A 26790-nucleotide genomic window follows, 5' to 3' on the forward strand; every position below is an offset into this window, starting at 1 on the left:
TGTATCAGTGTGGGTAGAAAATGCTTCTAATCGTTTAGCCATGATGGAGGTACGTAATCTATAATCTACATTAAGAATGGATATTGGTCTAAATGACCCACATTCCATTTTATCCTTGCCTTCTTTCGGGATAGCTGAGATTATTGCCTCCTTCCAGCTGGGTGACACTTGTGCCTTTTTTAGAGCCCAGTTCAGTGTGGCGAGTAAGACAGGAATTAACTCATTTTAAAATTCTTTGTACCTCTCTGCCATATACCCACCTGACCCTGGTGACTTGCTTAATTTAAGCCTACTAATTGCAGCTTTTAGTTCAACTTCAGTTACATCAGCAGTCATCGTTCTATTTTGTTCTTCGCTTAAAGTGGGTAACTCTAGAGAAGTCAGGAAGGTGTCAATATGGGTTATGCTTCTCCCTGGAACTTTGGAATATAGAGTTTTGTAAAACACTTCAAAAGCTTCTTGAATTTCACTTAGCTTAATTTTTTTAATTATTTTTGTTCTTGGATCCCAAATTCTATTAATTGTACTTTCTGCTATTTTTTTTTCAGTTTCCAACCAGTATTTTCATAGACTTAGATCCACTTTCATAATGTTTCTGTTTCAAAAACACTAAATCTTTCCTGATTTCTTGTGTAGCCAAACTATTAATTTCATTCCTAATTTTTAAAACTTCCTCTAATGTATCCTGTGCCAAATTCAATTTGTGCTTTTTTCTAGTTCCTTCAGCCTATTTTGTAATTCCTCTAATGTTTTATTCCTTGTATGAAGATATCACTCTAATATTCCCTCTTAAAACAGCCTTTAGAGTATCCTGTAGAATGGGTGAAACCTCTCCATTATCACTGAATTGTAAGTAAAGACCAATTTCTCTTTTAATTCATTCCTTAAAGTTGGGATCATTGAGGAGACTTGAATTTAATTTCCAAATAGTATTCTTTGGTTGTAGGTCAAAATCAACAGATACATATATAGGTGCATAGTCACTTACATCTATTGTCCCAGTTCCACAGGTGTTTATTTTGTCTTTGTCTTTTCTAAATGTCATGAAATAGTCTATTCTTGTATATACAGAATGGGGGGGCAGAATAATAAATGTAATCCCTTCTGTTGTGGAAAATATCCTTCCATATATCAATTAGACCAACATCCTCAAAAAGGGTATTAACTTTCTTATGTAGGGATTTTGTTTCATAGGTTTTTCTATTGGAAGAGTCTAACTTTGGTTGTAATTGTAAATTTAAGTCTCCCCCACATATCAGGAGACCTTCTGTTTCCGTTACCATAACATTAGTAATTTTCTGAAAGAAACTAATATCACTTCCTGGGCGTGCATATATATTCAATAGAGTAACTGAATTTCCATCTATATTCCCCCTTACCAGAATATATCTGCCCTCCTTATCTCCCATTTCGAATATTTTTTTCAAAATTTAGCTTGCTTGAGATAAGAATAGCAACTCCTCTCCTATGTCCTGATTTCTACGAGGAGAAAAACACATTAGTGAAGCCCATTCTCTTTAGTTTTCCATGCTCATTATCACTTAAGTGAGTTTCCTACAAATATACACATGGCATTGTTCTATTTTAATTTTGGATAGAATTTTACTTTGTTTGATTGGATTTAACAACCCATTGACATTAAAAGAAATGAATTTTACTTTGTCCTTAGCCATGTGTATTTATCTGTCAATATATGTTTGAAATTAGCAGAATAAAACTTAATCGATCTACTCCCTGAAAAAATAAGAAACCAAGAGATGTGAATAATAAAAAAAAAGGCAACGAAGGTGTGATTCCAAGGCTGAGGTCTCTAGTAGATGACCCTGGGTTGAGCTAGAATAAACATCTAGCTGTGGGGGATTAGCCCCTCTTACCTGTGAGTTGAGGGTCCCCGTTGCAGTACCCATAAAAGTAAGTAAACAAATCTATGTCCATTACACAGAAAAGATTTCCCTGTGTATTCCTCCCATATTATATATCTCTATCCTCATCAGGTAGGGGAAAAGGAGTGAATGAATGAATGAATAAAAAAATAATTGAGTAATATAAAATCCACATTATAATAAGAACCCACAGCCACTTCCAGGACAGCAGCGACATGCAGCGCATGTGGAAGGGCATTCAGGACATCACCAACTACAGGGCAACATCACCTAATTGTGCAGGTGATGCCTCACTCCCAGATGCACTGAACAACTTCTATGCTCGTTTTGAGGTGGAAAATGACATGGCAGCGAAGAAGTCCACCCCTCCTCTAAATGACCAGGTGCTGTGTCTCACTGTGGCCGATGTGAGGAGAACCCTGTGCAGGGTCAACCCACGGAAGCTGCTGGACCAGACAATATTCCAGGTAGAGTGCTTAGAGGATATGCAGATCAGATAGCAGATGTTCTCACTGACATCTTCAACATCTCCCTTCAAGGCCACCACCATCATCCCGCGCGCCGAAGAAATCTTCAGTATCCTGCCTCAATGACTACTGTCCTGTTGCACTCACATCCATCATGAAGTGTTTCGAGAGGCTTGTCATGAGGCACATCAAGACCCTGCTGCCCCCTCCTCACTGGACCCACCACAGTTCGCATACCATCCCAACCGTTCAACAGACGATGCCATTGCCATCACCCCCCACCTGGCCCTAATCCACCTGGACAAAAAAATATGTACATTCGAATGCTGTTCATAGACTTCAGTTCAGCATTCAACACAATCATTCCTCAGAAACTGATTGGAAAGCTGAACCTACTGGGCCTGAACACCTTTCTCTGCAACTGGATACTAGACTTCCTGACTGGGAGACCTCAGTCAGTCCGGATCGGAAGCAGCATCTCCAACACCATCACACTGAGCACAGGAGCCCCCCAGGGCTGTGTGCTCAATCCACTGCTGTTCACTCTGCTGACCCACAACTGTGCTGCAACACACAGCTCAAACCACATCATCAAGTTCACCAATGACATGATCGTGATGGGTCTCATCAGCAAGAACGATGTGACAGCATACAGAGAGGAGGTGCAGCAACTAACGGACCAATGCAGAGCCAACAACCTTCTCTGAATATGAACAAAACAAAAGAGATGGTTGTTGACTGCACGAAGACATGGAACGACCACTCTCTGCTGAACATCGATGGCTCCTTGGTAGAGATCGTTAAGAGCACCAAATATCTTGGTGTTCACCTGGTAGAGAATCTCACCTGGTCCCTCAACACCAGCTCCATAGCAAAGAAGGTCCAGCAGCGTCTCTACTTTCTGCGAAGGCTGAGAAAAGTCCATCTCCCACACCCCCCTCATCCTCATCACATTCTACAGAGGATGTATTGAGAGCATCCTGAGCAGCTGCATTGCTGCCTGGTTCAGAAATTACACCATCTCAGATCGTAAGACCCTGCAGTGGATCGGGCGGTCAGCTGAGATCATCGGGGTCTCTCTTCCCGCCATTACAGACATTTACACTACATGCTACATCCGCAAAGCAAACAGCATTATGAAGGACCCCACGCACCCCTCATACAAACTCTTCTCCTTCCTGCCATCTGGGAAAAGGCACCGAAGCATTTGGGCTCTCACGACCAGACTATGTAAGTTTCTTCCTCCAAACCATCAGACTCCTCAGTACCCAGAGTCTGGACTGACACCAACTTACTGCCCTCTACAGTGTTTATTGTCTAGTTTATTTTTTTATTGAAATGCCTGCACTGTTTTGTACACTTTATGCAGTCCTGGGTAGGTCTGCAGTCTAGTGATTTTTTCTGTGTTGTTTTCACGTAGTTCAGTGTAGTTTTTGTACTGTTTCATATAGCACCATGGTCCTGAAAAATGTTGTCTCATTTTTACTATGTACTGTACCAGCAGTTATGTTTGAAATGACAATAAAAAGTGACTTGACTTGTATTTCTTCAGATAGGTCTATTTTTGCTTCCGTTTAGGTTATCAACACTTTTAAAGTTAAGCCAAACCTAATGGTTCTTCTGGAGGGGGTGAGGGCTCTCTTCAGAAAACTCACAGTCTCTTCCTGATATACTTCTCTTGCCCTCCTCCCATCCCCTGCTTCTCAATTCTCTAATTATTTCCCAAGCAGAGCGGGATAACTGCTCAACCAGGCTTTCTCTCGGTTTGATCACACTGACGGGCAACCCCCTGGCCTTCATGTCTGTGTTCGCCTCTTCCACTGTCCGATACAGCCGTGTCCCATCTTCATAAAACACTCGGAGTTTGGCAGGGTATGGAGTTTGGAATCTAATCTTCCCTTGCTTTAATATTCACTTTACTTCAGAGTATTCTTTACATTTCTGCAGGACCGCCGGGAGGTAACCTTGATCGAATTATCATCCAAAAACACCCTCTTCTTTCCCCAGGCCCTTAGAATCTCCGCCTTGGTATTGTATTGAAGGAATCAAATTACTATTGAGCGTGGCTTATTTTCTCTGTCTCCAGTAGGCCTCAGGATCAGCACATGGTGCACCCTCTCAATTTCAAGCTCCATAGTCAAAGGAATCTCCAGCACGTTCTGCAGCAACTTTTGTACAAACTCCATCATAGACAAATCCTCTGCTCCTTCGGGAACATTGAATATCCTGATATTTTTCCACCGTGATCTTCCCTCCTGGTCAAGCAGTTTACTTTATTGTTGATTTAATATTTTTATCGTCTTTCTTAGTATCCATTCCATGTTTTGCACATGATCTACCATCTTCTCAATTCATGTCTCTGCCACTGCTATTTTTTGATTGATGGTGGCGAGCTCTGACTTGATATCATTTAGTGGCTGTTTTATATCTTTTTGGAACTCCCGTATCTCTTCCAGAATTTTTATCATATTTGCTGTTTCGCCTGAATGAGGCCCATTGTCAGCCTCACTACCACGCGGTCGGGTAGGACAGCCACTTGCTGCACCCCTCTCGTCCACAGGCTTTGCAGTGATGCTTTTTTTAATCTCCATTCTTTTTTGCCCCATTCTTGCCCCCCTTACCAATTCAGATATTTTCAAAAGATCTTATATTTGATGGATTAACGGGGCAAAATATGCATTTTTCCGGAGGAGCTATTGACTTAATCTGCCATTCTGGACGATGACGTCACCGGAACCCCCAATGAAACTATTCAATGTTCATCAGTTAACATAATTCCTGACAAACAGCTCCAATGTATTCCTTGGTCAGAATCGACTTGACATGGTAATCCTCATTTACAAATAGAATCTTTGCTTAGAGTTTTTGCTACATGTGTGGCAAGGGCTTTTTTTTGCTAGAATTGCCTCCACCCATCTTGAAAACTTGCCCACTATTACCAATACATCTGAGTATCCTTGACACTTTGGTAAAATGTAATCCACTTGTAAGTGTAAAAATGGACCAGATAGGGCAGGAACCCTTAATTGTGGTGGCTTTGCCCACTGCTCCAGGATTTATTTTTTGGCATGTCATGCATCTTTCAAGCATTGGCCAAGGCTATGCCCTGAGCTTTGGATTCCAACATCATTGGAAGAATCTGTCAGTCCTCTTTTCCATTCTAATGGATCCTAAGGAGTGTATTTGCAGTACCTGATAAGGATGCAGCTTAGTTGGGACTACAATATCCCACCATTCTCCATTCAGAACCACTTCGCCTCTCAGGAACTTACAGCTTACAACTTACATCTCTCAGATATCTGTACATTTGTCTGTGATAGAGAATTCAAAATTGTTTCCTTAATTCCAGTTGTCAGATTCACTGCACATGTTCCTGGTACTACTTCTACTCCTTCCCAAGCTGTCCTTTTTACAAGTTCATCATTGTGGTCATTTTGGAGTGGTTTTTCCATTTCAATACAGCAACTTCTGGGGGCAGTTGTATGACATCAGTAAGTTCTTATGTTAGTTGGCCAATTCTTGATTGGGGTTCCTACAGCCTTAAGAAATCCTCTGTCTCCATAAGTTTACAAAATCATTAAAAATTCCAAAAGCATATTGAGAATCAGTCTATACATTAACTGACCTTCCTTCTGCCAACTTAACAGGCCTCAATCAAAGCTTTCTATTCTGCCTGTCAAACAGAGACACCAGGAGCCATGTTTCCTCATGGCAGGGTTTCAGTTTCAGAAAGAACCATTCAAATTCCTCTCTCAATCATTGAGAAGCCAGTGTACAAATCTTTGGCAGAGTAATAACCAACAGGAAGCTGTTGGTCTCCATGTTGTTGAGCGAAGACTGCCTTCATATGTTTCTCATTGACATCTGAGGTAAATTAACTTTATCAGGAATTCCCCATGCAGAAGCAGTGAACAATGTCACCTTTAAAGTTTGAAACGTTTTCACTTATTCATTATTAAGACTACTAGGGTCATCTGAGCGCTTACTGGCTTTCAGTAGATTGTTGAGTAGCTGGGCATACATGTACTGTTGCAGCTACACAAACCCAGAAATGATCGGAGTTGCTGAACTGTTTTAGGAGGTTTTGCTGACCTATAGGCTTTTGCACAATTCTCAGTGACTTCCTGCCTCCCTTGGGAAATTTTCTGTCCCAAGTAAATTATCTCCTCTTGTTGCAATTGTGCCTCATGTAGATTTGCTTTGGGATCTTTGGAGAATAGAGAATATAAAGTACATCTTGTTCATGCTGGTCTGCAGTTTCTGATGCAATCAGGACATTAACCACGTATTGTACGATAGTCGAATCAATGGCTGCCAAGTCTCTTAAGAGATAGACAGTGGGACTGTTGCTCTCGCACACTGGTATTGTTCACAATCAACTGTAAAAGCCAATCACAATTGACATTCAGGTGCCAGTGACAAGAATACACTGGGCACATCAATAATTGTAATCAACTTGTGTGATGTCCTCTGGAAACTGAAAACAGTTGATGGATCAATACATTGATTAACAATGGTTTAATCTTCAGTCCTGTGTGCCTTCACTCTCTTGATCTTCACTGGAACAAGCTGTGACATAGCTCTCCATCCTATTGTTCCATCACTATCAGTCTTACTCAAGTCACCAGAGGCGGCTGTAAGATTCATGCCATGTTCATTCTGTAATTCTTTGGAGTTCTGATGGTGTCGCTGTCTCAGGAGGCTGTCCACTGACAACAGTAATTCCTCGGTGCTTAGATAGTGTCGCTGTCTCTGGGAACTGTTTGATGTGGGCTGCAAATACTCGGCACAGCTTAATAAGTTGATGTTTCACAGAGTGGACTACCAGCAATAACGTCACTAGCAGCGCACTTGCAGAGTCATGCATTTGAAGTCAGGGCTGAGCTTTTTCATTTTGTTTTAGTTTGCATCCAAGCTCTGCATAATGCACTTCAAATGAATTACCATGTTGTTCTTTCGTTTGCTCTGTTAATGCAATTATTTGCTCTTCAGACTTTTTAAACTGTCTCTATCATTGTTAAAAAATATAACATCGTTGGTAAATTATATCAAACAAATATTTTATTCAGGCAAGAGCTCTTAGTCTGTTTCACGACTCTGGCCATTGTTTTGAATCGATCTTACTTTGTATGTATTTTTTATCACTTTGACGCAATCTCAAAATCTTCATCGATTACAACCAAATAGAATGCAGAACCAGTATTTTTACTAGGTATCAAAACACATAATGGTACAACTGAAATAGATTGTAACTGAATAGGTTACAGCTGAGTAGTTTGCAACTGATATTTTCTTGTTCCCTTTTAAATAACAATGCAGCAGTGCTCAATCATAATTTCTATCTGATATCCGAAGCCAGAACCTATTTTCCTCTCAGGCAACAGAGGAAGAGTGGAAGTTCTTACCCTTTTGTTCAGGTACCAAAACCACACCCCCCCACCTTTGTCTTCAAATGTTCTGAGTCCTAAACCTCATAATCCTCCCGACTATGCCACATTTTGGATTCTGATGTTTTAATCAAAGGTTCTTTTAGGCGTCAAGAAAGAGGCACAAAACTTGCTACTTCACAATTGTTTTCTTAAGCATTGATAGAACAAAGAAAATGGACAGAACAGACAGTGATAGCAAAGAGGGGGACTAAGCAAAGAGTCCCTACTAAGCAAAGAGAGGGGCAAAAGAACCAAGACCTAAGAATAAGATGGTGCTGCTTTGTGTTTAACTATTTTATGCCCATAGAAAGGGAACAATTCCATTTAAATTTATAGATAATTAACCAATTAGAAAGTCATTATTCAAATAAGCAGAACAAATAAGTTTTCAGAGCTTACTACAAGTATACTTGGTATAACCACTAGAGGAATACTTAACTTGCATATACAGAACATACTCCAGACATTAAGAAACAGAATAACCAGTTGCTTTTATACAATTATTTAAAACACAAGCAGATAAGTCAGTTAAACTGCCAAGAGAATGTCAATGAAACAGTCTAAGAATTAAATAGTGACATCCAACAGAATAGACTACCAAATATGCTTAGTAGTGAAAAATGTGGCAGCACAAAGATTACAAATTACCCAAGGGACACAAGGCAGAGTGATGCTGAATGTTGCTTTTCTGTATGGAGCAGACAAACAAAAATGTTCACCACAAACTAGTATTTGAACTAGATATTAAATACTTGGCTGCAACAGACAATGAAAAGCTTCAAGGTTCCTGAAGTGGTTTGACAGAAGAATATGAATCAGAATCCGGTTTAGTATCACCAGCATATGTTGTGAAGTTTGTTGTCTTTGCGGCAGAAGCACAATGTAATATATAATAGACAAAAAACATGAATTACAGTAAGTATTCATATATTAAATAATGCAGTTAAATAAGTAGTGCAAAAATTTAAAAAAAATGTAGTGAGGCAGTGTTTACGGGTTCAATGTCCTTTTAAAATTGAATGGCAGAAGGGAAGAAGCTGTTTTTGAATCATTGAGTGTGTGCCTTCAGGCTCCTGTACCTCCTGATGATGACAGCAATGAGAATAGGGCATGTCTTGGGAGTACTTAATGATGGATGCTAACTTTTTGAGGCATCGCTCCTTGAAGATGTTGTGTATACTAGTGCACATGATATTCTGGAGGCTCGTAAACATGACGGAGCTGACTAATTTTACAAGTCTCTGCAGCTTATTCTGATCCTGTGCAGTAGCCCATCCATACCAGACAGTTAGAAATTTGCAAGTGTCTTTGGTGACAGACAAAATCTCCTCAAACTCCTAATGAAATACAGCTGCTGTCATGCCTTCTTTGTATCTGTATCAATATGATGAGCCCAGGATAGTTCCTCAGAGATATTGACACCTAGAAACATGAAATTACTCACTCTTTCCCTATATGAAGTCTGGTATGTGTTCCCTTGCTTTACCCTTTCTGAACTCCACAATCAGTTATTTGTTCTTATTAACATTGACATTGTTGCTGCGACACCACTCAACCAGCTGATAAATCTCGCCCCTGTACTCCTTCTCGTCATCATCTGAAATTTTGCTAACAATAGGCAGATACATTTAAATGAAGAGGGGTAAGTAGTAATATATCTTTGCAGCAAAAACAGTTAGTGCAAGAACTAAGAGACTTGTACATTGATGCAAAAAAAAAATTTGAAGGTAGCAGATTAGACTGAAAAAAGTCCATGTTTTTTTCATGCAGTCAGAGAATACAAAAGCTGGGACATATTGTACAAATTTATTAAGGCCATCTCAAGGAAAATTTGGTGTAGTGGTAATTACCACTGGATAAGTAATCCAGAGACCCAATTATATGCTGAGTTCAAATCCCACCATGGCAGATGGTGAATTTGAATTCAATAAACATATCTGATGACCATGAAACCATGTTGATTGTCATAAAAGCCCATCTGGTTCACTACTGCCCTTTAGGGGAGCAATCCTACCTGGTCTGGTCTATGTGTGACTCAGATACATAGCAATGTGGTTGACTCTTAAATGACCTCTGAATGGCCTAGCAACCACTAAAAAGAAAATAATGAGGAATGAACCTGGGCAGATAACCCGGCATCGTCCTAGGCACTGGAAATGACAATGGCAAAACCAGCCTTGTTGACCATGTGAAATCCTCCTTACTAACATCTAGGGACTTGTGCCAAAGTCAGGCAACAACCTGACGTAGTTGTACTGACAGAATCATACCTTACCGTTAACATTCCAGACGCCATCATTACCATTCCTGGGTATGTACTGTCTCACCGGCAGGACAGACCTAACAGAGGTGGTGGCACAAGTGCGAACATCAACCCTAGACCCCATCTGGTCTCATGGCCCCAGGTTAAACATGGGCAAAGAAACCTGCTGCCGATTATCACATCCAGTCCTCCCTCAGCTGATGAATCAGTACTTTTCTATGTTGAGCAGCATTTGGAGGGGGCACTGAGGATGGCAATGAACAGAATGTACTCTGGGTGGGGGACTTCAATGTCCATCACCCAGAATGGCTTAGTAGTACCACCACAGGGGGACGTCATGTGATGACGTAGAATTGAGACGTGAAAAGCCAGCTCTCCCCTAAAAAAACTAATTAATTAATGTTTAAGTGAAGAAAAGTTAGTAAATATTTTCTAAAAACTATGTCTAAACTACTAAGGATTTTCCTTAGATATGCCTCCTAAACAGACAAAGCAGAAAACTTCTACTTTGCAGACAGTACAAGCTGGGCCGGCCACCATGAAGAAGCCTCGGACTCAAGTGCATCTTACCTCCAGCGATATAGAACAGGAATCGGCCGCAACATCAACAGCTTCTAAGAAGGAACAAAAGGAACTGCGTGTGCGCGCAGGAAAAGGCAAGCACAAACATGAGCAATTTGAACTACAAATTCCAGCTACGATTGGAAGCGGAAGTGAAAATGAACCCGAAGAGGATTCGGATTCTCCGGAACATACAGATGAAGATGAGGAGGTAAAAGAAGAACAACAGGAAAAGGTTGGAGGTGGAAGATATTCTAGAGACATAAGAGAAGCTTTGGCGCAAACAATGCACGAATTAAAAGAATTAAAAATATTAAAATGATATTAAAAATATGAAGACTATGTTTGATAAAATGGTGAAAAAACAGGAGAAAACGGACAAGAAAGTTAAAAAGCTGGAAGAAATAACAGGAGACACTATTGATAGAGTGAATAAAATGGAAGATAATATTCTTCCCTGGACATCAGAAAGAAAACAACTGTTGGAAAAAAATAGACGTGCTTAAAAATTTTAGTAGACAAAATAATATTAAAATTGTTGGTCTTAAAGAAGGGATAGAGGGAGAGGATCCAATAAAATTTTTTCAAAAATGGATCCTGGAAAATTTGGAAATGAAAGAGGGAACCCAGTTGATTGAAATCGAAAGGGTCCACAGAGCCTCAAGACCAAAACCTCAACCTGATAAAAACCCAGGACTAATCTTGATAAAATGCTTAAGATATCAAGATAAAGAAAAGATCCTGAAGGCGGCTGCCCAACTTGCCAGAAAGAGAAACGGGCCATTGATGACAGCAGGGAAGGCAATTCTTTTCTATCCTGATATAAGTTATGACCTTCAGAAGGGAAAGAAGGAATTTAACCCAGCGAAAAAAGTTTTATGGGAAAAGGGTTATAACTTTATATTGCGCCACCCGGCAACACTGATAATTTTTTTGGATGATGGAAAAAGAAGATTTTTTTTTACTGATCATCGGGATGCAGAGGAGTTTGCACAAGAACTCCCAAATATTCACCAGACACAGAAAAGATTTAAAAGTGAAACAGGTTAAAGATGAAGATGGGGACATTGAAGTGAGTTGATGGACATTAAGGACAGAAGAATATTTAAATATACTTTTAATTATATGATACAGGGGAGAAAGGTAAAAATTTCAGAAATATCAATCGAGAGTAGTGATATTATTTTTTCTTCCCATATATAGTTATTGCATGTTACGGGGGAGCTGGGGAAACTTCAGATTGATCGCTACGGGATTCACTTGTGTAATCATGGCGTTTGCCATGACCCGCACAATGGAGGGGGGTAATGTGTTTTTTTTTCATTCACAACATTAGCAGGGGGGGTTTTTTGTTTTTTTTCTTTATTATCTATTTTTCTTTCTCTGCCTGAATGATCGGAGGGGAGACACAAAGCAGCATGGAGAATTTTAAAATAATTCCCCAAGATACTATGAGAGTTTAAAAATTATATATTATTATAGACCAGAGTAACCCCATTAAAAATAATGACTAATTTACTGAATTTTTAAAGTTTTAATATTAATGGGTTTAATGGACTGGTGAAAAGGAATTTTAACATATATTAAGAAAATGAAAATATATATAGCTTTTATACAAGAAATAAATTTAACAGAGATAGAACATCAGAAATTAAAGAGAGATTGGGTCAGAAATGTTATAGTAGCTTCATTTAATTCAAAGGCGAGGGGAGTTGCAATTTTGATCAACAAAATGTTACCAATTAAAATACAAAATGTATTAATTGATTCTGCGGGAAGATATGCAATTATACATTGTCAAATCTTTTCAGAACTATGGACACTTATGAATATTTATGCACCAAATGAAAACGATGTAAAAGAGGCTTTTTTGAATTTGGCTGATGCACACAATAAAATATTAATAGGTGGAGACTTTAACTTTTGTCTAGACCCAGTCTTAGATAGATCAACAAAGGTTGTTACAAAACCAAAAGTAGCAAAATTAACTTTATCATTGATGAAAGATTTAAATTTGATTGATATATGAAGAATTAACCCAAGAGAAAGAGATTATTCATTTTATTCAAATAGACATAAAACCTATTCAAGGATTGATTTTTTTCCTACTATCAGCAAATATTCATGACTGAGTGAAAAATATGGCATATAAAGCAAGGATATTGTCAGATCATTCCCCTTTGATAATGACAATGATAATGATGGGTAAGGAGGAATCGATTTACAGATGGAGATTTAATTCAATATTATTAAAACGTCAAGATTTTTGTGATTTTATGAAAAAACAGATTCCTTTTTTTTTAGATACAGACTCAGTTGATGATAAATTTATATTATGGGAAGCGATGAAGGCATATTTCAGAGGCCAGATAATAAGTTATACTTCTAAAATTATGAAGGAATATATGGTAGAAATAGATCAACTGGAAAAAGAGATTACAAAATTAGAAAAAGAATCTCAAGAAAAACAAAGACAACTTGTTAATAAGAAGCTACAATATAATACACTTCAGATATACCAAACAGAAAAAGCAATTTTGAGAACTAAACAGAGATATTATGAACTAGGTGAAAGATCATACAAGATTCTTGCTTGGCAGTTGAAAACAGACCAGGCCTCCAAAACGATAAATGCAATTAGAACAAGTGTAAATAAAATTACTTATAAACCTTTAGAAATCAATGAAATTTTAAAAATTTTTTATTCTGAACTGTATCAATCAGAATCACAAAATGATATTGTTGAGATAGAAAGGTTTTTATCACAAATACCTCTCCCAAAATTGAATTCGGAAGAACAGAAGGGATTAGATGTGCCTTTTAAATTAAAAGAGGTCGAAGAAGCTCTAGGATCACTTCAGAGTAATAAATCTCCAGGAGAAGATGGTTTTCCGCCTGAATTTTACAATAAGTTTAAAGATTTATTAATTCCTCCTTTTATGGAGCTAATACACCAAGTGGAAAGAACGCATAAATTTCCAGAATCTTTTTTGACAGCTATTTTAATAGTATTGCCAAAAAAAGACAGAAATCTTTTAAAGCCAACATCATATAGACCTATTTCTTTGTTGAACACAGACTATAAAATAATAGCAAAGATTTTATCTAATAGATTATCTAAATACTTACCAAAATTAATACACAAGGACCAAACAGGATTTATTAAAAATAGACAATCGGCAGATAATGTCACTCGGTTACTTAGCATAATTCATTTGGCACAAAAGAGGGAAGAAATGAGTGTGGCAGTTGCTTTGGATGCAGAAAAAGCATTTGATAGATTGGAATGGGATTTTTTATTTAAGGTATTGGAAAAATATGGATTAAGAGTATCTTTTACAAAATGGATTAAAATCTTAAATACTAACCCCAAAGCTAAAGTGGTGATAAATGGCCAAATTTCAACATCATTTCAGTTAACAAGGTCAACTAGACAAGGTTGTCCATTATCACCTGCTTTATTTGTGTTGGCAATAGAACCATTAGCTGAATTAATTAGAACTGACTCAGATATTATGGGTTTCAGAATTAACCAGGAGGAATACAAGATTAACTTATTTGCTGATGATGTTCTGATTTATCTAACTAACCCATTACATTCATTGTGTAAATTATCTTCTAGATTGGAAGAATATGGGAAAATATCAGGGTATAAAATAAATTGGGATAAAAGTGAAATTCTATCCCTTACTAAAGGAGATTATAGTCAATGACAATTAATAACTCAATTTAGATGGCTGATAAATGGCATAAAGTATTTAGGTATAAGAGTTGATAATGATATAAAGAATTTATATAAATTAAATTATTTGCCATTATTGAAAAAAATTCAAGAGGATCTTGATAAATGGATAATGTTACCAATAACATTGTAGAGACAATGCTGTAAAAATGAATATATTCCCTAGATTACAATATTTATTCCAAACACTACCAATACAATTACCGCAGAAGTTTTTTCAAGAGTTAAATAAATGTGTGAGGAAATTCCTTTGGAACGGTAAGATGTCAAGAATATCGTTGGGAAAATTGACATTGAAATTTGACCTAGGAGGGTAACAATTACCAAATTTTAAGAATTATTACAAAGCAAATCAACTTAGATTTATTGCATCTTTTTTCGATGAAGATAAACCAGCATGGATTAGAATAGAATTAGATAAAATAGGAGAAAATATACCAGAAGATTTTATATATAAATGGGAATCTAAATGGATACGGGAAAAGAAAGAATCTTCTATACTAAAACATTTGATTGATTTATGGAATAAGATAAATGTTGATGATGAGATAAAGAAATCTTTATTAGCAAAGAGACCTTTAATTCAAAATAAACATCCCTTTTACAAAGGATAATCAACTTTTATATAACTGGTTTCACAAAGGGATTAGACATATAGGAGATTGTTTGAAAAGAGGTATATTAATGTCATTTGACCAATTAAAGAATAAATAAAAAATATCAATCTTTTTTGTTATTTCTAATTAAGGGCTTATTTAAGAGATAAACTGGAACAATCAATGTTATTGCCAAAACCTAATGAAATAGAAACTTTAATTCATAAAAAAGGAAAAATTAAAAAAATTATTTCTGGTATGTATAATTTGATTCAAGAACAGGCAATTAAACAAGGAATTCATAAGTCAAGATAAAAATGGGAAACTGATTTGAATATTAAAATTGATGAAACAAGTTGGTGGCAATACTGTGGCGACCCATTTCCTGGCACATCCGAACCGGCTCACAATTAGATAGCCTACGGGGGTTTGCGAGCACAGAGCTTTGGAGCCTCTGCGCCACGGGGGGCAGGTTGAGGGAGGCTTAAAAGTGAGGCTGAGGATTTCGAATAAAGTTTTTTCCTTCGACTGCAGTTACCGATTCCGTGTCGTAATTTTAGCGCTGCGTGTAGCACACCGCTACAATTGGTGACCCCGACGGTCCAAACAATTTTTGGACCAGAAATGACCGACGCCGCCTCTGTTCATGCGGTTTCGTTGAAACTGCCGGGTTTCTGGACACAGCGACCGAACCTATGGTTCCAGCAAGCCGAAGCCCAATTCCACATTCGCCAGATCACCTCAGAAGACACCCGCTACTACTACGTGGTGAGCTCCCTCGACCAGGACACAGCGGCCCAGGTCGCGGAGTTCGTACAGCCGCCCCCGGCAGACGGCAAGTACACGGAATTCAAAGCCCTGCTCCTCAGGACTTTCGGACTCTCACGGCGCGAGCGGGCTGCCCATTTACTGCACCTGGATGGCTTGGGCGACAGACCTCCATCGGCTTTAATGAATGAGATGTTGTCTCTGGCCGGAGGACACACACCCTGCCTCATGTTTTAGCAGGCATTCCTGGAGCAGCTGCCCGAGGACATACGCCTGCTGCTGTCCGACGCGGATTTCAGTGACCCCCGGAAGGTAGCAGCTCGGGCGGACTTGCTGTGGAACGCCAAAAAGGTGAGCGGGGCGTCCATCGCACAGATCTCCCAGCCACGCTCCCAGCAGCAAACCAGTCCAGGCCCGGCCGCAGAGCCCGCCAACCCCCAGCCCTAGGAACACTGCTGCTTCTACCACCAGCGGTGGAGCGCAGAAGCCCGCTGTTGTAGCCCACCCTGCAAGTTCCCGGGAAACGCCAGGGCCAGCCGCCGCTGATGGCTACGGCGGCTGGCCTTCGGGATAGCCTCCTGTATGTGTGGGATAGAAGGTTGGGACGCCGGTTTTTGGTCGACACTGGCCGCCGTAGCCCAACCGCTTCTGGGTGTGGATTTTTTGCGGGCTCACAGCCTACTGGTCGACCTGCCCAGGAAGAGACTGGTACACGTCGAGACCTTTCAGACGTTCTCCCTGGGTGCAGCCCAGTTGCCAGCCCCTCAACTCGGCTCCATCACGCTGTCCGACAACGACTTCACCAGGGTCCTGGCAGATTTCCCATCGGTTCTGGCACCGCAGTTCACAGTGGCCATGCCCCGACACGGCGTACAGCACCACATCCTGACCCAGGGTCCACCCCTCCACGCCCGCGCTCGGCGGCTTCCCCCTGACAAGCTCCGACTTCCAGGCTCGGAGTTCCAGAGGATGGAGGAATTGGGGATCATCCGGCGGTCCGACAGTCCATGGGCCTCCCCCCTGCACATGGTGCCCAAAGCGACGGGAGGCTGGAGACCGTGCGGCGACTACCGCAGGCTGAACGAGGCTACCACACTGGACCGCTACCCTGTACCAAACATTCAGGACTTTGCAGCAAACCTGCACGGCGCACGGATCTTCTCCAAGGTAGACCTCGTCCGAGGGTACCATCAGATCCCGATGCATCCTGACGACGTCCCCAAAATGGCTCTCATCACCCCGTTTGGCCTTTTCAAGTTCCTCTGCATGCCGATTGGCCTGAAGAATGCCGCACAGACGTTCCAGCGGTTAATGGACGCGGTGGGACAGGACCTGGACTTCGCGTTCATCTATTTGGACGACATCCTCATAGCCAGCAGCAGTCGTCAGGAGCATCTGTCCCACCTCCGTCAACTCTGCACCCGACTGAGTGAGTACGGTCTTACAATCAACCCCGCCAAATGCCAGTTCGGACTCGATACCATTGACTTCCTGGGCCACAGGATTACTAAAGACGGGGCAACCCCTCTGCCCGCTAAGGTAGATGCGGTCCGCCACTTCCCCCGACCCACCACGATCAAAGGTCTTCAGGAATTCGTAGGTATGGTCAATTTCTACCACCGCTTCCTCCCTTCAGCTGCCCGTATCATGCGCCCCCTGCTCACCCTGATGTCGGGTCCGAGCAAGGACATTACCTGGGATGAGGAGTCCGCCGCCGCTTTCGTTCAAAGGAAGCTTTGGCGGACGCCGCAATGCTAGTACATCCCAGAATGGACGCCCCTACCACCCTCACAGTGGACGCATCTAACACGGCAGTCAGTGGGGTGCTAGAGCAACTCATCGCAGGTCGCTGGCAACCCCTGGCGTTTTTCAGCAAACACCTGCGGCCACCCGAGCTCAAGTACAGTACTTTCGACTGGGAACTGTTGGCGCTCTACCTGGCAATCCGGCATTTCAGGTACTTCCTAGAAGGTCGACCCTTCACCGCGTTCACGGACTACAAACCGCTTACCTTTGCGTTTACGAAAGCGTCCGACCCCTGGTCGTCCCGCCAGCAACGCCACCTGTCCTACATCTCTGAATACACGACGGATGTCCGGCACGTCTCGGGTAAGGACAATGTCGTGGCGGATGCGCTCTCTCGCCCTACCGTTCATGCCCTTTCCCAAGGGGTAGACTTTGAGGCACTGGCAGAGGCGCAGCAGGCGGATGAGGAGATTCCAAGTTACAGAACCGCAGTCTCCGGTTTGCAGCTCCAGGACCTCCCCGTAGGCCCAGGTGAGAGGACCCTACTCTGTGACGTCGTCACCGGCCAGCCCCGTCCCGTCGTCCCGACAGCCTGGCGGCGCCGTGTTTTCCACTCCATTCATAACTTGGCGCATCCCTCCATCCGGACAACTGTCCGGATGGTTTCCAGCAGGTTCATTTGGCACGGACTCCACAAACAGGTCAGTGAATGAGCCAAAACGTGCATGCACTGCCAGACGGCCAAGGTGCAGCGGCACACCAAAGCCCCACCGCAGTAGTTCCATCCCGCCCACCGGCGTTTCGACCACATTCATGTGGATATCGTGGGCCCCCTGCCAGTGTCGCACGGAGCACGGCACCTCCTATCGTGGACTGGTTCACAAGATGGCCAGAGGTGGTCCCACTCACCGACACCACCTCCGAATCTTGCGCCCGAGCCCTGATCACCACCTGGATATCTCGCTTTGGTGTACCGGCCCACATTACCTCCGACAGAGGCGCCCAGTTCACCTCCAGCCTGTGGTCAGCTATGGCCAGCCTTTTGGGGACTCAGCTGCACCACACAACTGCCTACCACCCACAGTCGAACTAGCTAGTGGAGCGTTTCCACCGTCATCTGAAGTCGGCCCTCATGGCCTGCCTGCGAGGAGCCAACTGGGCGGACGAGCTTCCCTGGGTCCTACTCGGCATCTGCACAGCGCCCAAGGACGACCTGCACGCCTCGTCGGCCGAGTTGGTATACGGCGCGCCCCTGGTCGTCCCCGGGGCGTTCCTACCAGCCCCATGGGGGCAAGACGAAGATCCCGCAGCAGTCCTGGGCAGACTACGCGAGAAGCTCGGTAACCTGGCCCCCATACCCACTTCACAGCACGGGCGGAACCTGACCTGCGTACCCAAAGACCTGCAGAACTGTAAGTTTGTGATTGTACGAAGGGGCAGGCATCGGCCACCGCTGCAGCGGCCATACGAGGGGCCGTTTATGGTGCTCCGGAACAACGGGTCCACCTTCGTGCTGGACGTTGGGGGGAAAGAGGTTTTCATGGTGGACCGCCTCAAACTGGCCCATGTGGACCTGGCATAACTGGCCGAGTTTCCAGCACCTCGGCGCAGAGGCCGACCTCCCAAGCAGGTTCTGGCCCAGACTGTGGACATTGGGGGGTTATATGGCGACACATTTCCTGGTACATCCGAACCAGCTCACAATTAGATAGCCTATGGGGGTTTGCGAGCACAGAGCTTTGGAGCCTCTGCACCAAGGGGGGCAGGTTGAGGGAGGCTTAAAAGTGAGGCTGAGGATTTCGAATAAAGTTTTTTCCTTCGACTGCAGTTACTAACTCCATGTCGTAATTTTAGCGCTGCGTGTAGCACACTGCTACAATATAACTTTTTACATCAAATATATATTACACCACAAAAAATAAATAGATTAAACTCAAATTTATCTGATCAATGTTTTTGATGTAATCAATAAATTGGTACTTTTTTTACACTCTGCTTGGTCTTGTTTTAAAATTCAACCTTTTTGGACAAATTTAAGAGTTTTACTGGAACAAATTATTGGAATACAACTTCCACATAATCCAACATTTTTTTTACTAGACAATATTGAAGGGATAAAATTGAAATCCAAATTGAATAAATATCAGAAAGAATTCATAAAAATTGCTTTGGCAGTAGCCAAAAAGGCTATTGCAGTTGCTTGGAAATCGGATTCATACTTTCATTCATATCGTTGGAAGGATGATATTTTTAGCTGCATTCCACTTGAAAAAAATTACTTATAATTTAAGAGATAAATATGAAATATTTCTGAAAATTTGGCACCCTTATCTACAAAGAATAGGATTAAATATATAGGTGCTCCGAAGATAAAATTATTGGTTATCTGGGGAAATAAATAAATAAATACACATATTAAAGCTATTATGAACTCCGTGAAGCATGTGGGGATCTTCCGATATCCAGGCATTCTTTCTTTCTTTCTTTTTTCTTCTCTTTTTTCTCTGTAGGGATATGTTAGGGGGGAGGGGTTTGGGGGGGGAAGGGTTGATAATTTTTTTTTCTTTCTGTAACCTATTTGAAAATTCAATAAAAAATTTACTTTAAAAAAAAATAGTACCACCACAGACCAAGCTGGTCAGGTCCTACTGGACATAACTACTAGACTGGGACTACAGCAGGTGGTGAGGGAACCAACACAAAGGAAAAGCACACCTGACCTCATCTCACTAATCTGTCTGCTGCAGAAGCATCTGTCCATGACAGCATTGGTAGAAGTGCCCACCGCACAGTAATTTGTGGAGACTAAATCCCGTCTCCATATTGAAGAAACCCTCCACAACATTGTGTGGCACTACCACAATGCTAAATGGAATAGATTTTCAACAGATCTAGCGACCCAAGTCTGGGCATTATGAGGCGCTTTGGGCCATCAGCAGCAGCAGAATTGTATTCAGTTACAATCTATAACCTCTTAGCCTGGGATAGTCCCCACTCTAACATTACCACCCAGCCAGGGGATCAACCTTGGTTCAATGAAGAGTACAAGAGGACATGCTGAGAACAACACCAGGCATACCTCAATATGAGGCATCACCCTGGTGAAGCCACAATACAGGACTACTTGCATGCCAAACACAATAAGCAGTAAGTAGTAGACAGAGCTGAGTGATCCCACAGCCGACGGATCAGATCTAAGCTCCGTAAGTCCTGCCACATGGTGGTGGACAATCAATCTACTCATTGGAGGAGGTGGCTCCACAAATATCTCCATCCTCAATGACAGAGGAGCCCAGTACACCTGTGCAAAAGACAACGTTGAGGCATTTGCAACAACCTTCAGCCAGAAGTACCAAGTCGATGATCTGGCTTGGCCTCCTCCAGAAGCCCCCAGCATTCCCCAGCTGTCAATTTGCAACCAATCTGATTCACTCCACATGATATCAAAAAATGGCTGAAAGCACTGGATACTACAAAGGCTATGGGTCCCAGACAAAATCTGAAAATTTGTGTTCCAGACTTGCTATGCCACTAGCCAAGCTGTTCCAGTACAACTACAACACCATCATCTACCCGGCAATATGGAAAATTGCCCAGGTGTTTCCTGTACACAAGAAACAGGACAAGTTCAATACATCCAATTACCACCCTATCAGTCTACTCTCAATTGTCAGTACAGTAATGAAGATGTCATTAACAGTGCTGTCATGCAGCACCTACTCACAGTAACTTGTTTACAGATGCCCAGTCTGGGTTCCGCAAGGACACTCAGCTCCTGACCTCATCAACTCCTTGGTCCAGACATGGACCAAAGAGCTCAACACCAGACGTGAGCTGAGAGTGATAGCCTTTGACATCAAGGCAGCATTTGACCAAGTATGGCATCAAGGTGCCGTAGCTAAAATGGAGTCAATGAGAATTGGGGGGAAACTCCTCTACTGGTTGGAATCATACTTGACACAGAAGATAGTTGTGGTGGTTGGAGATGAATTGTCTTATCCTCAGGACATCACTACACAAGTTCCTCAGGGAAGTGTCCAAGGACCAACCACCTTCAGCTGCTTCATCACTGACCTTTTCTCCATCATAAGGTCAGAAGTGGGGATGTTCGCAGATGACTGCACAATTTTCTACATTCCTCAGATAGTGAAGCAGTTCATACCCAAATGCAGCAGGACCTGGACAATATCCAGCCTTGGACTAACAAAAAATGGCAAATAACGTTCGAGCCACACAAGTGCCAAGCAATGACCATCTCCAATAAGAGAGGCACTAACCATTGTCCCTTAACATGCAGTGGCATCACCATCACTGAATACCCTACTATCAATATTCTGGGGGTTACCATTGAAACTGAACTGGTCTAGCCAAATAAACACCGTAGCTACCAGAGCAGGTCAAAGGCTAAGAATCCTACAGCATGAAACTTATCTCCTGACTCTGCAAAGCCTGTCCACCATCTACAAGGCTCAGGTCAGGAACATAACGGAATACTCACCTGCATAATTGCAGCTCGATCAACACTCAAGAAGCTTGACACCATCCAGTACAAGGCAGCCCATTTCATTGGTACCCCTTCCTTAAGCATCCAATCCCTCCACCAGCGATGAAGAATTGCAGCAGTGTGTACTATCTATAAGATGCACTGCAACAACACAAAGTTCTTCAGGCAGCACCTTCCAGACCCATGACCATTACCATCTAGAAGGACGAGAACAGCAGATACCTGGGAACACCACTACTTGTTAATCCCCCTCCAGGTTGCTCACCAGCCTAACTTGGAAACATATCACAGTACCTTTATTGTCGCTGGGTCAAAAATTATGGAATTCCCTCCCTAACAGCACTGTGAGTGTACCTACACCTCAGGGACTGCAGCGGTTCAAGAAGGCAGCTCATCACCACCTTCTCAAGGGCAACTAGGGATGGGAAATAAATGCTGGCTTAGATGGTGACACCCATATCCCGTAAATGAATAATTTTTTTTAATGCTTAGCTAAAATTGGTGCATAGTGTTCAATTTGGGACTCTACGTTTTAGAAAAGGTATGGAAGGCACAGAAAACAGAATACAGAAAAACAGAATTAGTGATTCCAGGGATGAGGGATTTCAATTCCATGAGAAACGAGGCAATGCGAGAACATACATAATATAGCCATTACGAAGCAGAGCAAGTAGTTACTTTTATACAATTATGTAAAAAACAAGTAGACAATGAATTGCTAAATTGCAAGGATAAATGTTAAACTGATCCCACATATGCTCCACAAGCTTAAAATCCCAGGACTCTCCTTTGTGTATTATATTTATGCCTCTGCACCTAGTCATCCAGATGAAAAATAGGAAATAACAATCTGTCCCACGATCACACAAGTTTCAAGAAAATACAATACTTGGCAACTGAAACAAAAGGTTTCCCAACTCCCACTTCCCCTGTAATATACAGAAAATTATATCCCTTGAGGTTAATTATAAAATGCATTCACCTCCTTTGCTAAGCAGAACTCAACCCCATGCAATTGAAACTCATGTGTGACGTCTACTGATCAAGTTTGGTTTGTTCCACTCTAGAGCTTTGTTTTATTATATCTATTTTAAATTATTTTTTAAATTGAGATACAGCACAGAACAGGCCTTTCTGGCCTTTTGAGCCACGCTGCCCAGCAAACCCCAACAACCCCCAACTTAACCTTAGTATAATCATGGGACAATTTACAATGATCAATTAACCTCCTAACTGGTGTGCCTTTGGACTGTGGGAGGAAATCGAAGCGCCTGGAGAAAACCTATACATTCCATGGGGAGGACATACAGAGCACACTGGGATTGAACTCTGAATTCCGAAGCCCCGAGACAGAATAGCTTTGCACTATCAACTACGCTACCACTGCAACCCGTGAAGTTGAGGGTTATGATACCATCTTCAACAGAAAGCCACACCTTAGCACATTAACCTCAATATTCATGCACCACCTGCAACCAGATCACCAAAAGTCACACCACATTCAGGGCTCTGATCCGAAATGTTGATAATTCCTTTCACCTCTACAGATGCTGTTCGACCTGCTGAGTTCCATCAGTACATTCTTCAATTAGTTCATGTTGGGTACTTCAGTCACTTCATCATCACTCTTTATTGCTCCCTATGCTTTGACAAGGGTGAGCTTGGGTTGTATATCTGGAACTCAGGTCCATTCACTCACCAAATGCATGGGACTGTCGGGTGAGGAAGTGAAGCTGGTGAGTAGTTAACATAGCATTGGAAAATCTGCACAAGATACTTGCTTGCATTCTTATAAATGTAATGTGTAGAAACAGGCCTTAAACCTGGTAGTTATTTCTCAAGTGGATCATCACTAAAGCATATTAATGACTCCAGCCTGAAGAAGGCAAGACAAAATAACGAGAAAGAGTGAAGAAGAAAGAAATCTACACCAGCAAAGTGTGGAAAGGGGATGAGGAGATAAAGGGGGACGAATAGACCTGTCAATAGGAAATACAACTCTTCATGATCCCCTGACATTCTAGTTCAACCCTTTTCTCCAAGGAGCATTCTTGTGCAGCAAACAAAGTAGATAGAGTTTCAATTTCAACAATTAATCCTTATTTTGTGTTAGTTTTCCTCCTCTGAAATACACATGTCCAACACATTCCCTTAAGAAAATGTTCTCTAAACATCTTTAAACTATTCCTCCTCACTCTTCAAGCAACTAGTCTTATGCTCTAAGACCTTAGCTTTTTCTTCCAGATATGCTGTTTACCCATAAAAAATGCCTTAAATTCTTACAGCAAGTGATTTTTACATTAGTCTCAAAGTTAAGAAGTGCCCAGAAGCATCAGGCTTACAACTCCATATTTGTAGAAATGTACAGCCAACCAAAAATTAAACAACTCAACTGCAAATAGTAGATAATCTCTTTGAATGATAGTAGGTCATTGTGTATAAGTGGATTTGGGGCCAAGCAGAAAAAGCTGAGGATGCAGGAATGGTAGATTTTCTCTGGTACAAAAAATGAGTTTAGTAGTACAAGGTTAAAGAAAGTGTTAGCTGGACTGTCCAGTCCCAGAAAGACTTGACTGGTTGGCTAACAATCTCCAATAGTACATATGCCTTCTTTGTGATGACTGTACTCAGATGCAAATAGCCTCACCAATATTGTGGGTGAGGCAACTGCACCAAAAATGTGAACCTGTATATTAGATACCCAAAGATACTCTGACTAACTACATTGGTTCCTTGCAGATGTTGGCAATGGCCTTCTTGCTGATCAGATTGCTTCTGACACCCCAGTCTACTCTTTGAAGTTTAGAGATTAGAAATGAGCAAGTCAAATGTATTGCATTTGACATCTTAATCAATGAGTGAATAGACCATTCTCATTAAATTCAGCAGGACCAACATCTTACTGTGTATCTTATGTTTTCAAGCTGACAAGCTTGACCCCCATCTTGTTAGTTAGCCAAGCCAATATGCTTATTAGATGACAGATTTGGGCAAACACGTGAAAACTAAATTTTGATCCAAAAGCTTGTGAGTTTTTGAAAGCTTGTTAACTTTATTTCTTCTCATTTGCAAATTAACAAATTGAGAAAGCATCATCTCCTCCCAAACCAGTCCAAGCAGCCCACCTTGGGTACAAAACAAAATCTCTTTCCCCAAAATATTACAATGAATCTTTTACATTATTATGCAAAAATCCAAGTATCATACTGCTTCAGTATCATAGGGTCAACCTCTGGAATGCACATCAGTCATAATACTACATTGGAACTGCACGCAACAGCAGTTATTTTTAGTCTATGAGCTTTAAAAGCTTAACTTCCACAGTATTTTTCTACTGGAAGTGATGAAGAAATTGATTCCCACAGATAGAGCATTTTACATTAAAATCCAATAAAAACTCACCCTGAGCTGCAGAGTATGACGAAGAATAGTTTCCTCTAATGCATGAATCCACTGCTCTCTCTCATCAGCATCACGGGCTGTAAAAATATACAAGATTGGTAATTTTGATAAAACAATAATGGAGCCAATAGAAATGGAAGCCTTATAATACCATTAATTAACTTTTCCAAAGTACAGTACTAGATCATTCATTGCCTTTGCAATTTAAACCTCATGAACTTTTGGCCCTTTGAACCATGGATTTCTTTTCCCCAGGAATCTCTGCTACAGTCATTTTTCCATTGATCTGGAATCAAATAGATCTTAAAATATTCAGCAATGACTTTACAAAGATAACTACTGGCAGAGAGATTTAACAATAATAATTATACAACATATGTAATCATTAAAACACCTTATAATGTGGCCCACCCCTTCATAACTTTAAAGTTTATTTGTGCAAAATCTATTTGCTGTATCTTCTATATAACCCATGGGTTTATTTTGTTCAAATTTTTCTTACTTATTTACTGAAGATGGTGCCAGCAAACAAGGTGACCAAAGACAACATCCTTCAGATAGTTCAAAGCTACTCTTTGAACTATTTCTTTCAAATACGATTCTGCTACTAAGCTTCTATGTGCGATTGGAACCCATGAGTTACATTATGACAGTATGTTTTCAGGCCGATTGAACAATCTGACACCTTGCTGTCTCCTAGGTAGTTTGGTGAGGTTCTGAGTGAAGTGTGCAACCTGAAGGCCAAGAATCCTGGAAACAGGGTTTGAGCCCATGATCGACCCCATTTCTCCCCGATTAAAGCATCGAGCAAGATTAAAATCAATGACGAGAGCGGAAGACAAGCAGGTGTTCAGCGCCATCTGCCTGTGTTTGACTGGTCTCCCTCTCCGTCTCACTCAATACTGCCAGAGTCTTGGACCTTGGGCAAGGTTTAATCAAAATGTGGTTAGTGGATTGTACTCTGCAGTTCATGTTACATGTGTGCTTCTGGTTACTCTTATCATCACTAGTTTGTATGATTTTGATCAGGGCAGCTGGCTCTACAGCCTGCAGTGAATGAACGGCACAGCACTAAATTGAACTGAACTAAACTGAACATTCATAGACTACATCAATGCCTCTGTAGTTTCATGTTTTATATTCTGTTTTTCACTCGTTATTTGCTGTTTGCATGATCTGTTCTTTTTTTTAAAGCACGTTAGGTTTTTGTTTCTCTGAATGAGTTCCATGGCTTTCTTTGTTTCATGGCTGTCTGGGAAGACGAGTCTCAGGGTTGTATACTGCATACAAACTTTGATTACAAATGTGCTTGGAATCTTTTAACCTTCAATTCCAGTGTTTCCAAACTGAAATTTGCAAAACTTTGGTGGCTGCATGTGGAGTCATAGTGTTTTTTTCTAAATTGCATCACCTATAGGTTTTCTGCAGT

At 41.5% G+C, this 26790-nt stretch overlaps 1 protein-coding gene across 2 annotated transcripts in view; it reads right to left on the bottom strand.

Annotated features, from left to right (window-relative positions):
- The window catches only part of osbpl9 (oxysterol binding protein-like 9), a 201014-nt gene that overhangs the window by 111617 nt on the left and 62607 nt on the right, over positions 1-26790 (bottom strand). For both annotated transcript variants that reach the window (XM_059984253.1, XM_059984252.1), the window contains exon 4: positions 25362-25438. In XM_059984253.1, coding sequence (XP_059840236.1) covers positions 25362-25438 — 77 coding nt within the window. The remainder of the gene's footprint in view (positions 1-25361; positions 25439-26790) is intronic.

Source organism: Hypanus sabinus, chromosome 11 (assembly GCF_030144855.1).
Source record: "Hypanus sabinus isolate sHypSab1 chromosome 11, sHypSab1.hap1, whole genome shotgun sequence".
Taxonomy (NCBI): domain Eukaryota; kingdom Metazoa; phylum Chordata; class Chondrichthyes; order Myliobatiformes; family Dasyatidae; genus Hypanus; species Hypanus sabinus.